The sequence below is a fragment of the Amphibalanus amphitrite genome, unplaced genomic scaffold, assembly GCF_019059575.1.
Source record: "Amphibalanus amphitrite isolate SeventyFive unplaced genomic scaffold, NRLGWU_Aamphi_draft 000409F_arrow, whole genome shotgun sequence".
Lineage (NCBI taxonomy): Eukaryota > Metazoa > Arthropoda > Thecostraca > Balanomorpha > Balanidae > Amphibalanus > Amphibalanus amphitrite.
The window spans coordinates 24915-39771 of record NW_024881903.1 but is presented as its reverse complement, the minus strand read 5'-3'; the positions used below and the strand labels follow the sequence as shown (position 1 = coordinate 39771).

The following is a 14857-nucleotide window of genomic DNA, read 5'->3' as shown; positions in this document are numbered from 1 at the left end:
GGTGTTAGATCAGTGTTAAATAGGTGAACTACATAGGTGTTAAACGTTTTCTTCCAAAAATTAACAGGTGGGACTTCTCAGGTACCATTGATACTGCATTTGAGTAACTCAGGAGTAAAGTCACGCGTGGAGCCCTATGCTAGTTAACCGGCACATGACTGGGGTATTTTCCATAACACGACGGACCCGCCCACAACACACCGCGGCAGAGACGGACACCGCGATTAACAGCCGTGTATTTCACACTCGGTCGTGACTCGCCACCAAACAGAGTCACTGTGAGTCACGACTCAGCTGAACAACGGAAGCACACACGTGACGTCACGGTCACAAAGGCTCTCTCCGATGGCTGGACGGCAATCCAGGCCGTGTAATTGTCTCGATTAGTGAACAAGCTGGCTATATAACGCAGAATTATCAACGTAAGCTACATGTGTGCTCTGGATAACCCGAACCGGGGACCTACAATAGCGACACAAAACCCCGCGCTAGAACGTACTTACAAAACCACAAACCTCTGTGTTGGAACGTGTCACATAACCACTATCTATGATATGCCCTTTCCGTGGGGTTTCCTGGTCTCGAATGCAGCGATAAAATGGCCGTGTTTCAGGCCAGGCGGGACGACTCAAAGTGCGGCGCTGCCGACGGGAGACGGTGCTGCCATCTGTTGTCGGAATTGGACACCACCGCCGGCACGGCAGCCGGCGAGGCACCGGCCTGATGGGGGTTTAGCCCAAGTAACCCACGCGGACGTTACTGCCGTTGGGCGGTTGGCTAAGCCGTCCAAGTACAGCCCCTGAAAGGAGAGCATGTCTGGTTACACACAACGCCGGATAGTGACGTCATAGACAGCCAGTTCAGACTGATGACGTGTCACGTGACATCACCTTGAGATATAGTCACTGTCAATGAGCCGTTAGTGTGACGTCATTAACAGCTAATGCAGAAAAGTGTGCCGTCACTCACATAACATTGTATCACGTTGGCTGATTGTGTAAATGATAAAACCAATCAGTACAAATGCATAAAAAGCATATTGTACCGTTTGAACAGTGACGTCACAAACACCGAGCCCATATTGACGGTGTGACGTCAGTTTGAGAAACACACACTGTCAATATAGGGGAAGCGGGGGTAGCACCGCCATGTGGGAAACACCGCCATCCTCTCTATCGGCAAAACTCTGAATTGTAAATGTAAACACCCGCCATTTCGGTGTCCGAACGGAAACGGGACGCCGCGTGAGGTACACTGTAAACCAAATCTACAAGTTGGCTCCTTGTTACAAGTTTGGTTCCAATTCGCATAGGCGTCACCTTGTCGATTCACCAACCCCAGGCTTGTTGGCCAACAAACTAACAGTTTGTCTACAAGTTTGGTTCCAATTCGCATAGGCGTCACCTTGTGGATGCCTTGTCGATTCACCAACCCCAGGCTTGTTGGCCAACAAACTAACAGTTTGTTTACAAGTTTGGTTCCAATTCGCATAGGCGTCACCTTGTTGAGTACTAGTCTGGGCCTTGTGGACCTACTAACTTCTGGATAGGCATAGTCGTTTCCTTGTCGGTTCACCAACCCCTGGTTTGTTGATGAACTAGCCTTTGACTGGGCATTGCTAGCTTACAAATTGTCAACAAGTAAGTGCACTAACGCTCTGTTCGAACTTGTTCTTCCTTACAATCGCTTTGTTTGCGTTGATAACCTTAACAACTTACGATTCGCGTTCGTTTTCAATTGCCACGATACTGATTCAGGAAATATTTTCTATACGGACAGGTTATTTTTTGGCTGGAAGTGGTGCACAAAACCATGACTGGCATAACTTATTGCTCAAAGGCTTGTGCTGACAAGAAACGAAATACTGATGGGTTATATAATCAATTAATGCATATTGCATACACCACATCCATTTGGAAGTTTCTGGAATCATAAGTATTTATTACGGTCACGTAATTAATACTATTGACTGGAGACAATTCCGAGTGCATATTTTCGAATGGATGTGGTAAATGCATGAGGTAGGTATACCCATTACCCAGTAGGTATACCTATCGTGCACCGTCAGCATATACATAAGTCTTTGAAGCAAGAACTGCTGTTGGAAGGACATGGTTTTGTGCACCAAATCAAGCCAGAAGTATAACATGCCCGTATGACGAATATTTCCTGAACATTGACCATAACAATCATGGCAGTTGCACGATCACGCAGGCAGATAATTCGAATAAATCATGATCGCCTACCAAATTAGCTTTTACAGCCCATATATGTCCATCAGTTAAGCTAAAAATACAAAGAGTTGAATTAAAGACAAATAAATGTATTTATATATAAAAAACACCAACCGCAAAACATCTGCTCACATGTGCATGCACAGGTCTGGCCCACTTACATTGCGCGCGCAGGGGAAGGGAGGCGTCTCGACCGCGGGTATTATAGGCACGACTAGTGCGTCCCGCAGGCCAGAGGGGGCCTCACTCACAGCACGAACACCACAGTTCACATATTTCACTTTTTACTGCACAAATGCTGGAACAGCCCTCGTCGCTGATCCATGCTTCACGGCGGCCGCGCATTAACTGCTGGTTCGAAATCGCCGGGGCCCGCGCGGGCCGTTATAACGGCGGGCGGCGACCGCTGATTGGTCCGCCAAGTCTGACGTCAGGCGCAGCTGACCATGTGTATGCTGACCAGCTGACCAGTACAAGTTAGGCGCCGGTTAAATAACCATGCGGCAACAAGTTTCCAAAACTGGTTAAGAAACAAACGTTGAAACAAATGTAGAGTTGGTCTGGATACTGAGAAATTGGTGTGCATAATAACTATTGACTCGTAGTTGTCACCTGACAAGCAATGCACCAGAGAACGGCTTGCTTAATAAGTATCAGTTGGTAAACATACCAAGAGATGATTGGTTATATTACACAAGACTTGTCAATTTGGTTTACAGTGTAGGTTTCGCTAAGATTTATTTGATTTTGAGATCGCAATTGCCCATTTTATGAATTTCAAACCATCGTTGTAATCATTTGGCATGTTTGAGCAGCAAGTAAGTGGTCATTTCAAGTCAAAATGCCTTGATTTTTACGTTAAATTTGAGGGCATGAAGTGCTCTTTGTTGAGAAAGGAATTACAGAAGAATCGCGTCCCGGCTTGTTTTGCTGTCGGGGCGTTGTCGGTCCATGACTGTGAGTGGGGTAACACCGCCATGCTCGGCGGTGCTACCCCAAGGGGTGGCAAAATGGATAAAGCCGCAATGATGATTCACTCAGCTCGGAGAAGAGCTTTAGTTAGGCCGCAAACGTCGTCTGTTTTTTAACCTCACGTTTGACTTCACTGGATGTTTCGAAATAAACGCGAATTTGTCATGCTTTGTATGCATATTGTCCGCAACAAACAGTCTGATCTGTGACAAACTAACAACCAACTCTTGTGTGTCTTATATGAGTTTGAGTTACTATTTCAGACAGCAGTAACGCTTCCAAGGGTGGCTGTCACCGTAAGGCCGATCTGTGGATAACATCACCATCAGTGGCGGTGCTACCCGCACATTTTTTGGAGGACGAAAAAAGCAGGACTTGTTTTCGACGTCTGTAAAGTAGCGAAATTTTATAATGGAGCGCTGGAAGCTATGCCAACATGTAGGGAAACAATCCTACTTTCACATGAGTGCAAAAGAGCTTCGTTTTTACTACGCATATCAGCTCGGTGAGCAGAAATGCTTAAAGGGACCCTCCCACCTTCAAAAAAGTTAATGAATTGGCATGAAAGTGATGTCGCTCGGTTCAGAAAGAGCAAAAATGAATATCTACCAAATTTCATCGAAAAATATTCACCGGTTTTCAAGATATTAGATTTTTACTTTTGTTTACTTTTTGGGATCTCCGCTGTTCCTAGCGACTTTATTTGAAAGTGCGGCATTTGTTGCGCGCAAAGCAGCATATACCACCGCGTGCTGCCAAACGTTTTAGTAAAAGATTTAAAAATCGTTAGATCTCCGCTGACGTCACAAATTCTAAGGGGGCATACCAATGCATTAGCCCCTTAGAATCCGAAAACTGCAAGTTTGAAATTCCATATCTCCGAATTTAAGCATTTTTCGATGTTGTGAATGCCCAAACCGATATTTTCAGGCCATGGCCACCAATTTGGCTATCTCAACTCAAAACTAATGTTAAGGTGGGAGGGTCCCTTTAAGGTGGCGGTGCTCCCCCCGCTTCCCCTATGTACGGCTGGCAAGTGACGTGCGCCATACCTCCCGACTGGTGTCTGAGAAGGAATCATATCATGTGAGGCGTGTGTGACGTCACTAGTGACCTCTAGTGACGTCACTAGTGACCTCTAGTGATAGTGACCTCTAGTGGTAGTGATGTCTAGTGCTAGTGACGTTAAGTGCTAGTGATGTCTAGTCTTAGTGACGTCTACACTACTGTAGTGTAGACTGTAGTGACTACTACTAGCACTACACTACTGTAGTACTAGTCCAGAATTGGAGGATCAAAAGCATGCGATAGCATGCTTTTGCATCCGGAAATTCCCATTGGTGGGTCGCTGAAAAAAAGTTCGGCTGAACCTGTTTGTCAGTGAGTATGTGAGTGAGTTTGTCCAAGCTCTTTTGGACCTGGAGTCAAAATGGGTGGACCGATCGGGACGAAAGTGGGACCGTTTGATTCGTCTCCGGCGAGGTAAACTTTTGGTGCTGGCCTCGGTTCGCTCGGTGCTTCGTGGCACATGCTATTCCGCTTCAAAGTTTCGGTGACACGAATTTTTTTGTCAAGGCTACAGGTCAACCCGAGGTCACGGGCAAAGCCATACTGGCGGGACACATCGGTAACACCTTGAACCAGTTTCCAGGGGGGTCACCGTCTGCGAGGGGTGCAGGCTGCACGTGCTGGGGTCGGAAAACCGTTTTGACGTGAGGTCCTCTGGCTCAAAGAAATTTTAAGCTATCAACCTCAAAATCGGTTCAATGGTGGTCCCAGGCAAGGCCTCCAAAATAATGCACATTTCATTGGGCTATGGATCCTCCAATTCTGGCCCAAGGCAACGCACGAGCGCTGCCGGCATCTAGTAGTAGCAATGTCTAGTGCTGGTGCGTGTCCGAGAGGCCGGTGGCGCCGTGTCGGCTGGTGTGGGTGGTCAGTGGCGCCGTCACTTACTGGGGACATGGAGCTCGATGGTACGGCCCAGCTCTGTCTTCAGCAGGGCGGTCAGGACGGCCTGGCAGTTTACTGCTGGGGAGGTTAGGTACAGATACTGCAGTTTCCTGCAGGCCTTTGCCATCCTGTAACAAAACAGAACAGAACAGGTCAGCCTGCGAGACACAGTGACACACAGTGGCACCAGCGGTCACCTCCACACTTCATGGCACGTTGACACTGACAATAGTCAAAATAAGACCATAGGAATCATTTGTGGATCGACATCGTACGACCCACACAGGGGAACGGAGATGTGAATACCGCTAGATGAAATGTCCGGACTGGGGTAGTGCGACTCGCAAATGGTCTTATGTATTGATGTCTATGTATGTGTGTATGTATGTATGTATGTATGTATGTATGTATGTATGTATGTATGTATGTATGTATGTATGTATGTATGTATGTATGTATGTATGTATGTATGTATGTATGAATGTCTGTCTGTCTGACTTCATTTACACATAATACCCGCCGGCGCCGGCCGGCCGACTGACCTGCTGACCGCTACCACCTCTGACTCGGTCAGGGCAGGGATGTCCGTGAGGGGCCGCGGGTCTGTGAGATGCAGGGTCTTCAACTCAGAGCAGCCGTGGAGGGCGGCCAGCGTAGTTTCCAAAGTGGCACCGACCGTGCCAAGTTTGACGTACTTCAAGCTGGTGAAGGAAGCCAGAAGACGTGCCAGTGCTCCCGGTGTCACGGACGGTGTTTCTGTTAAACACACAGACACACATACATACAAACATATGTACACGGTGGCTCAGGTCCAAATATCAAACCGTAAAACAAAGCACGCACGGAAAAAACGGTAGCAGTGACTTTGGTGAAATATGATAAAGTAGTTGATCGACATCCTTACAGCCATTAGATACATGTGTAGGTGTACGGTCGTGTATAAGATAGAGTGACGAACACAGACATAAAGCAAGTAACGGTAATTATCAAATATTAATGTTGTTAGTTGTATGGTCTTTTAATAAGAACTGACATACAGTGGCTTAGGTATAAAATGTAGGTAAATGTGAGAATTATATATTACATATAACATTCAAGACACTCCATAGAACCAGGGATTATGCCCTGACGTGGTGTGTGTTCAATGGACTGTCTGTCCGTGCTGCCGCTGCTCACCAAGTATGGTCAGATGGGTAACTTGGTAAGCGGGTTGTCGGTTCGACAGAACGCTCAGCTGGTCCAGGAGTTTGTCGGTTGCTAGCTGTACACCGACACTCAGTTTACTATAACCAGAGTTCACTGGTGACCGAGTCATTCCCGGCCCTGTGGAGAGAAACAGAGTCAGTATCGAACACAGGAAATAGGAGTAGTCAGTATCACACACAGAAGAGTCGGTATCCAATACAGGAGCAGTCAGTGCCATGGTCGAGACTGAAGAGTCATTACCCATCACAGTAGTCAGTACCTGCAAGTATTCAAGTATTCAGCCAGGAGAGTATTCAGTATCCGATACAGTAGCAGCCAGTATCTAACATGTTCCTACGTAACTCCTGCTTGGTAAAAAGGTCACTTGTCTTTTGACTAGGCAAAGCATACTAGGTACACCATATGGAGCTTGAAGTTAATTATAATAGCAAACAGTAAATTGTTCTAAAAGTGCGGGAATTTAGAGCCTAGAGACCTGGAGACCTGGGACATCATTAGACCCATAGAAACAAAAGAGACATCAAATAAATAATAAAAATAAGGACTGGAAGACTGTAAACGGCTTAGTGCAGCGGTCCGCATTCCCGGTTCTATTCCAGCACGATGTAATCTGGTACCGCACGGCACTCTTACCAGTGATGTCAAGTCTCCACAGCGACTTGGGCAGAAGCCACAGCCACTTGCCAGTGCTGTCCACGGGTAGGCTCAGATTTAGTGCCTTTAGAGTCTCCAGTGGCTTCAGCAGCGTCTCCAGCTGCCAGTTGCTGACGCCGGCCGGCAGCGTCAGCTCACACAGACTGGAGGCGTTGGCACGCAGCAACCGACGCAGGGCAGAGGCTTTCAGCTTGAAGCCGCGCAGGTCGGCTGTCTGCAGGGCGTGGCAACTGTTCGCTGGAATACAGCATCACCGTCAGTGATGTAGTGATGACATGGACAAGTGGTATGATATATGGAACACAGTCCCACCGTTAATGAAGTAGCGATCACATGGACAGGTCCCATGACACATGGAATCACCAGATCGTGTGATGTGTGTCCCACGCAGGACTCACCGACCAGTCGGATGTCGGTGTCCGTCTCAGCGGTCGGCGCCTTCAGTGAGGTCATTTCCGGCTTGTCTTTTGCCGTCACCATCAGCTCTAGCGCCGTGGCCGGCTCAGGGGCTCTACCACCGCCAGCGGTCCGGTCGGCGATCTTCCTCCGACAGTCGTCGACGATATCGTCGACGGCGGACCGCCAGCTCCGACAGACTGTCGGCACCGACGGAAAATAAGTGAAAAGAGACAGGTCAGGTCATCGTCAAGTCTCGCAGTCAGTGATCACAAAAAATTACATAGCTAGTTTGCAATTTTACTCATAGCGTTACACATAGTTTAACATAGGTACTTTATGGTTATGTAGCATTCAGGACGTCGATTGGTTAGTGGAAATCCTCAACAGCTTTCAACATCAGACCAAACTGGCTTCCATCGACCTCTAACCAAGCTGACCTAGAGATGACCTCAGCGATGACGCTCACCCCGTCTAGCGCGGATCATCTCCCAGCAATCCATCTTGCTCAGCACCATCTTCAGTAGGTTCGCTCCATGAATGTGGTAGATGTTTGCCCCGCTGAATTCAGACTTCCTTAGGTCGCCGCTCGCCGGCACCGCCCCGGTCGTGACGTCTTCAGACTTGATGACGTCACTCTTGCTGGAAGCGTCGTCCGGCGGAGTGATGACGTCCACACCGTCACTGGGGGAGGAGATGACGTCAATATGACGTCAGATGACGACAGCTGATGGATCAGCCATCTCTACAAAGCTGCAGTGTCAAATCATTTCTTCAGTCCGGAGTCCGCACCACTAGCGCCACCCACTAAGATGAACCGTCCAACTAAAAGTGTGGCGGTTGGCCTCAATTGTTCCTCACCCCTGCTGTTCTTATCCCCAAATTGCCCCCAAAATTTATTTATTTAATTATACGTACAACGGCATCCAAACAATTCGTAGCTTTTCAGCCGAGGTGAATATGTGATTAATGAACAATGGCAAGGAGAATGATAAGGATAAGAAGGATTGGATGATGTGGGATACAAATCTGTGAGTGCTGCTGCTGCCTCGGTGTGTCGCTGCGCACATCAACAGACTGTTTAAAAGTTCACGAGGTTGCACCGGGGTCCTACAACAGAAAAGTTACTTAAACAAAACACTGGTGATGAGCACTTGTTTTCGAAGTCATTCGCTTGTCGTTCACTTGTTTTCGAAGTCGTTAATATTATTTACGTTAATAAATATTTTCCCAAAATGTTTTTCACACAAATTGTCCCCTTACCCTTGCTGACGGTTGCTCATCACGTTTTGATGAAGTTCGCATGTCTCCTCTTGCTGACGGTTGTTTGTCTCTTCTTGCTGAAGTTCGCATGTCTCCTCTTGCTGAAGGTTGCCAGTAGTCTTTGTCTGGCACTTACAAGTAGCCTTTATCAGACGGTCGCATTTCTCCTCGAGCCGAGAGACGTTCTGCTGCAGTCCACCGATGGCCTTCCAAATGTCTTTCTCTATGGTTTGTCGGGCAGAGCGTTCTTCAATCAGCGCCTGCTCAAGTCTGTCCATCTTCTCTTGAAGTTGTTGTATCTCCGTCTGAAACAGATGGACAATGATGATATCCCGCGCCCCAGTGGCGGTCTCAGCCAACTTCGCCCTAGTGGGGGGGGGGGGGGGCATATGTTACCACCCACCTCTAACTCAAAAACTAAGAGGGCTAGAAAGATGGGGTAAAAAGCAGTCGATAGCTCTCAATGCGTACGTTTGAAAGTATTTCGGTCATTTTTCACCTTAGAGCAATATTGGGTTCACCAGAGGTCATCAAAGGTCAAAATTTGCAAATTGTCATTATATTTTTCAGAAAACATGCCGCTATCTCAGGACCTATGGTAGCTAGAAAAACGCAGGGAAAAGCAATCGATAGCTTTTGAACTCTTCTTTTGAAAAGGTCATTATCAATATTGACCTCAGGTCAACGGTTTAGCCTCCAAAGGGCAAAAACTCCAAAAATAGCTGTTTTTACGAAAAGTGTTTTTCGACAATAACTTTCGACTACAAAAGCCATGACATTGCTATTGCCAGAATCGTGTTCCCCTGGCCGAAACGCGTCGAATGAACTATAATTTGACCTTGAAAGGTCAACTTGAAAATTTGACCTCAGGTCAAGGTCATGACCTGACCGGAAAAGGTCATGTTGCATATCAGTCGATGCGTCTCAACAAGACAAACACAATGAGACCATCCCCAGCGTTCTATCTCTTTCCATCGCGAGTTATTGGCAAAAAAACTGTTTGTAGCCTCAAATGACCTCGGGTGACCTTTCTAGAGGCTATCAGCAAAAATGACACCTTGGTCATCACGAGTGGACTAAATCATTGTGATTCTGAAATATTTGGACTGTTCCTATGCGTACACACGGATCTAGAGGCATTTTCATTTTTCTCCATTGACTTGTAATGGAAAGGTCACGCCACTGAGTCACTGACCTGACCTTAGGTCACGGATATAAAAATCCGAGATATACAAATTGTATGCGTCCATAACAGCATGTAATCCACCAAGGTTAAAACCTTTCTGACAAACACTGCAGGCTGGACATGATTGCAAACTTTTTTAGGCTTGGTCAGTTAACTTGACCTGGTGACCTGACCTGACATGACCTGGGGTCAAAAATTTCACACTTTGTCCAAAATTGATGTACCAAAAGCAACCCCAAGCGGCGCGGCGCTATGCGCCGCGGTTTTTTATTCAGACGCAAAAAAACGCGACAGGGTGGTAATATATGCCCCCCCCCCCACTGGGGCGAAGGATATGATGAAACAACTCGTGACCAGATGGAACCTGACCCATAAAGTTAGCCATGATTAAAGGAAGGGTGCCACCTTTTGGACACAACGCAGTTTTTACAAGATTAGCCTCACATGAACCTAAAAACCGGCTTCACTTACCTATGCTCGAGACGGTCAGCATTGAATCCGCACGTGAAGTTATCATTTGCGAGTTTTGCTGCCAGCATTCGGGCAGGCAAAAATCTTCAGCACTATTTCCTCGTCGTGTTAAGGGTATTTTATAAAACATGAAATCAGCAAAGGTATGTATAAAAGTTATACTTTTGAAGCATGTTTTATCATTTTGAAAGGGTATATTTTTTCTTTATGGTATACACTTAAGTTTTAAAATTTTAATTGGGAAGTTTTTCTAGTAAGTTGCATGAAGGGTGAAGGGTTCCATAGATCTCTTAAGCATTGTAAAGGAAAAACCTTTACTCGACTTATTTGATGTTCTTTTGACGTATCTTACTTAGTTCAACTTACTTACTACAACTTAGTTCAAATCATGTTATCTTCTTCCTTTTTATTCGTTCATCTTTTTGTCTCAGTTGCGCCATCAATGCAAATGGCAGAATGATATGTTGCCATGGCAACAGGATATGCCAGCCGTCCTAGCTGCCACATCAAACGACCTTGAGTTGTAGTGGTGATATAAACAACGATCTTTTTTTTTGGCCAATGTATTAAATGCAATGTTTCGGTTTTTTGTATATTGTGGACGCGCTAACCACGTCTAAAAATTCAAATAAGTAAAATAGATTCATAGAACAAAAATTTCGGAAGGTGGCACCCTTCCTTTAACACGCTCAGTGAAATGGGCAAGGGAGGGGGATTTCGCCCACCCTTACATTTTTTCGACAATTACTCACGCCGTTATCATGCCATTGATGTCAAATATCGGTACCTCCCTATAATGAAAATTGCGAGCATTACTGTGTAAACAATAAGTAATCGGCCTACAACTTTTCTAGTGATGTAATGTCAAACATCCTGCCGGAGCGGCGGCCGGCGCCGGCCGTTACCCGCCGCCTGACTGGTAGACTGTGCCGGCGCCGGACGGTTCCGTCTTTTTTGCATTGCGCTGCTTACCGCTGATTACGATCGATTCGCGTCAAAATATCTGTGAAGACTTTGAGACTTTAGACTTTGTACGTACAGTAACATTTTGGTAACATTTTTTGTAACATTTTTGGTAACATTTTGGTAACATTTTGAGTTACGAGGGTGTAAACATAAAATTGTGACAGAAACGTTTCCCACGCCGACCGATCCCCGTCAGGCCGGAGACATCTTAAGGCCGCCGTCCACTGCGACGGAATTCCGTCCGGAGTCCGTCCGGAATGTCGCCGCACGCTGGCCGCATCCGGTCCGGATGCGGTCCGGATGCGGTCCGGATGCGGAGAGCTAATAAATGTTTCCTATCACTTATTATATTTAAAGCCCATGGCGTTGCAGATAATGCGATTATGGGATGTCGGATGTCACCAAGTAGCTGCCGATTTGTACATCGCTATGCAACCATCGAACAACGCAATATTAAGTTAATTGCCTTCACTTCACATCATAAGGCTCGCTCGTATTTCAAACAGATACCTATCCTACATCGAAAATGGTATTTGTTAGGAATCGTTAACGTTTGTTCGAAGCGTGTGAGCAGTAGGTTGAGGAGTGATGGTCCTCTTGGTCCTATATACAAGAGTCAACAAGAGCCTAACATTTACTTGACCGTCTGCTGCAATTGATTCATAGCACGTGAAGCGTCAGCGAAATGCATAGTCCTTTACAGATGGCAGGGGTGTCGTTTGTACAGAGGTCGCTGATGGGCACGGGTCAATGCCGCAGTCATGGGCGGAGCCTAATGTCATGACGTAGAAAGCCTCTATCCAGGATGGAAAAACAGTTAACATTACGAGTCAATGACAAGTGCCACAAATATTTAAGTGACGACAAAATGTATTTGAAGAAAAAGTTTCGGCAGGTCTTAAAACAGCTACTTCCTAAATATGGTTGAAATTCTTCCACGCATTTAAAAATAATTGCGAAAAATTAGGGTCTCATGGGGACTGGCGTTAACAGTAGGGCGCGGATGAGAGTAGCCATAGTTGATGGTGGCAGGGTGTCACACAGCTTTCTGAGTGTGATGAGAATTCCGTAGCAGCGCTGCACTACACGGGCGGTTTGCTTCTCCATGGATAAATTCTGATCTATTATGACTCCGAGAATTTTGATGTGGTCAGTGGGTTTCAAAGTAGTTCCGTCGAAGGTGATTCGAAAGTTGACGGTTTTTGCGATAGATGACTGTGTTCCGAACAGAGTCATGTCGGTTTTGGCTGGGTTAACTTTTAAACCATTGCATTGAAACCATGCGGAGAGCACTGTCAAATCGTTCTCTACGTTTCTTTTTAGCTCGAGAAGCCCGTTCTCAGTAGGAGGAGCGCTGTGTAGCAGCACAGAGTCGTCTGCATAGGATATGATTTTGCAGGCATCTGATAAGTGACTAGGCAAGTCATTGGTGAACATGTTGAACAGGACTGGACCCAAAGTGCTGCCCTGGACGACCCCAAAATCGACAGTTTCGAGGCTGTCGCTGCCTCGTACAGACTGCATCCTGCCTCGAAAGTAGTCCCTGAACCAGTGGTCCGATATACCGTACCAGTTAAGCTTTGTAAAAAGTAGCTCGCGGTCCACGGCATCAAACGCTTTGGAGAGATCGCATGAACTGATGCAGGTCACACGTCCAGAATCGCGGTTTGTGGCTATAGTACTTATCATGTCTACCACAGCGTCCTCCGCCGAATGTTTGGGGCGGTAAGCATATTGGGAGGGTGACAGCGCCTGGGTTTTTGCCACAAATTCAACAAGCTGCGAACTGATGACCTTTTCAGCTAGCTTTCCCATAACACTAAGGACACTGATGGGCCTAAAGTTACACGGCAGAGCTCTATCACCTGACTTGTGGATCGGCACTACAATGGCACGTTTCCAGATGGCTGGGACCTGCCCTGACACAAACGACAGATTCAGCACGTGAAGGATATGGGGCCCGATCACAGCAAAACACCGCCATTGGTCATTGGTGTAAAGGAAGCAAGTTGTTCAACGCGAACAACAATCACGGTGACAGCCATGACTGAATAACAGTATATGGTGCAACGCAACACGTATTTGAACTGGACTGGCCGCAGTGGCGCGGGAACCGGGGGGGGGGGGGGGGAGGGGCTAGCGGGGGCTGAGCCCCTCCAACTTTCGGCTGGGGGGAGGGCTCGTAATGTAGGTATTTGAGCCCCTCCAGGCTCCAACTGCTGGAGGAATCGAAATCGGAAATCTACGAACATAATTTCCTAGATTCATATACACCTATTCGAAATGTTAACGAAACAACCTTCATTATTGAGCGTTCTAACGCAGAAGACTGTGACAACATGACAAGACAACATGAGAAGACTGTGACACACTGAAAACAGTTTAACCCAGGGCCGGCGAGTAAACCGGTGTTTCGCGGGTACCCCTATCCGCAACCAGTTTTAACCACCCTCCCAGGAGTACAGTAAGGTCCCATTGCAGTGTAGCCGTATCTGCCTCAGCGGTTATATCCGCTCAGAGCAGGTTTTTTTAAATATTTTTGTTGCCCGACCCGGGCTTTTGTCGTTAGTAGCACACATTCATACTGGGTTAGTACACTATATATTACGGCCCGTTTTAAAACCCGGCCTGTATTAATGCTGCCCGGCCCGTATTAATACTGACCGGAGGTCCGGCCCGTATTAATGCGGGCCGGTCAGCATTAATGCCGGCCGCCTTGCCGGTCGGTATTAATGCGGCCGATTTAGGTGGGCAGTATTAATGCTGCCCACCTTTAAGTGAAAAAAAATATCAGTTTGCTTCAAAATCAATTACATTAGCTATGAATGCATGCCCATATTGATAGTGGCTTACTGATAAAAGTTGAACGCCCTATGTGAACATTCGCCAGTCACGCCTCGAATCCACAACCATTCCATAGGGCAAGTTAGGGCAATGCCGGAGTTGGGGCAAAGCCGAAATTCGAGATATTTCGAAAACCGTACGACATGGATGCCAGCTGTCAGTGATGCTCTGAAGCTTAAGTGACTACAATTATCGCATGTTTGTTACGAGTCGTCATTCGGAATACTTCGGCTGTGAGGGCGCCAAGAGCGTTTTCAAGGTACGCGTTCCTACTTCCTTGTACTACATGCGCCTTTGAAGCTGCATTTCTTACTCATTATGCTACCGTTTGTCTGGCCAATTCGGTCAAGTAATCTTCAGCCTGTCTTTGCATAAGTGTGCTGCCTATTTGAAATTTATACGGCACGTTGAAGTTATGGGCCTGCAAATGAAAGTATGGCTGGCTGGGGTAATGCCGAAAACGTGCAATTACGCACGTTAAAGCACGCTACGTGGACTTTACTGCTGTAGAATAGCAACGCGAATTTTTAGTCACACAAATTACACTTTCAACCGACACAACGGCCTGTTACCATAAGGAATGATTTACCTGGCCTTTTCTTATTATATCACACAATTATAACTTCCAGTGTGCACCAAGCGTCCTCAAGCTCTTAAAACGCGTGTCAGCTTTGACGAATTCTGGATAAAATTTGAGATAAAATAGCAAAAC

The 14857-nt window shown here is 46.7% G+C and overlaps 1 protein-coding gene across 1 annotated transcript in view; it reads right to left on the bottom strand.

Moving 5' to 3' along the window:
* Positions 1 to 219: 219 nt before the first annotated feature.
* Positions 220 to 14857, bottom strand: part of LOC122390800 — a 37093-nt gene continuing 22455 nt past the window's right edge. The window contains exons 2-9 of the mRNA XM_043384111.1: positions 8679 to 8983; positions 7885 to 8099; positions 7418 to 7615; positions 6999 to 7256; positions 6336 to 6482; positions 5702 to 5915; positions 5163 to 5287; positions 220 to 799 (exon numbers count right to left, since the gene is read on the bottom strand). Of these exons, the coding sequence (XP_043240046.1) occupies positions 732 to 799; positions 5163 to 5287; positions 5702 to 5915; positions 6336 to 6482; positions 6999 to 7256; positions 7418 to 7615; positions 7885 to 8099; positions 8679 to 8983 (1530 nt within the window). The 3' untranslated portion in view covers positions 220 to 731. The remainder of the gene's footprint in view (positions 800 to 5162; positions 5288 to 5701; positions 5916 to 6335; positions 6483 to 6998; positions 7257 to 7417; positions 7616 to 7884; positions 8100 to 8678; positions 8984 to 14857) is intronic.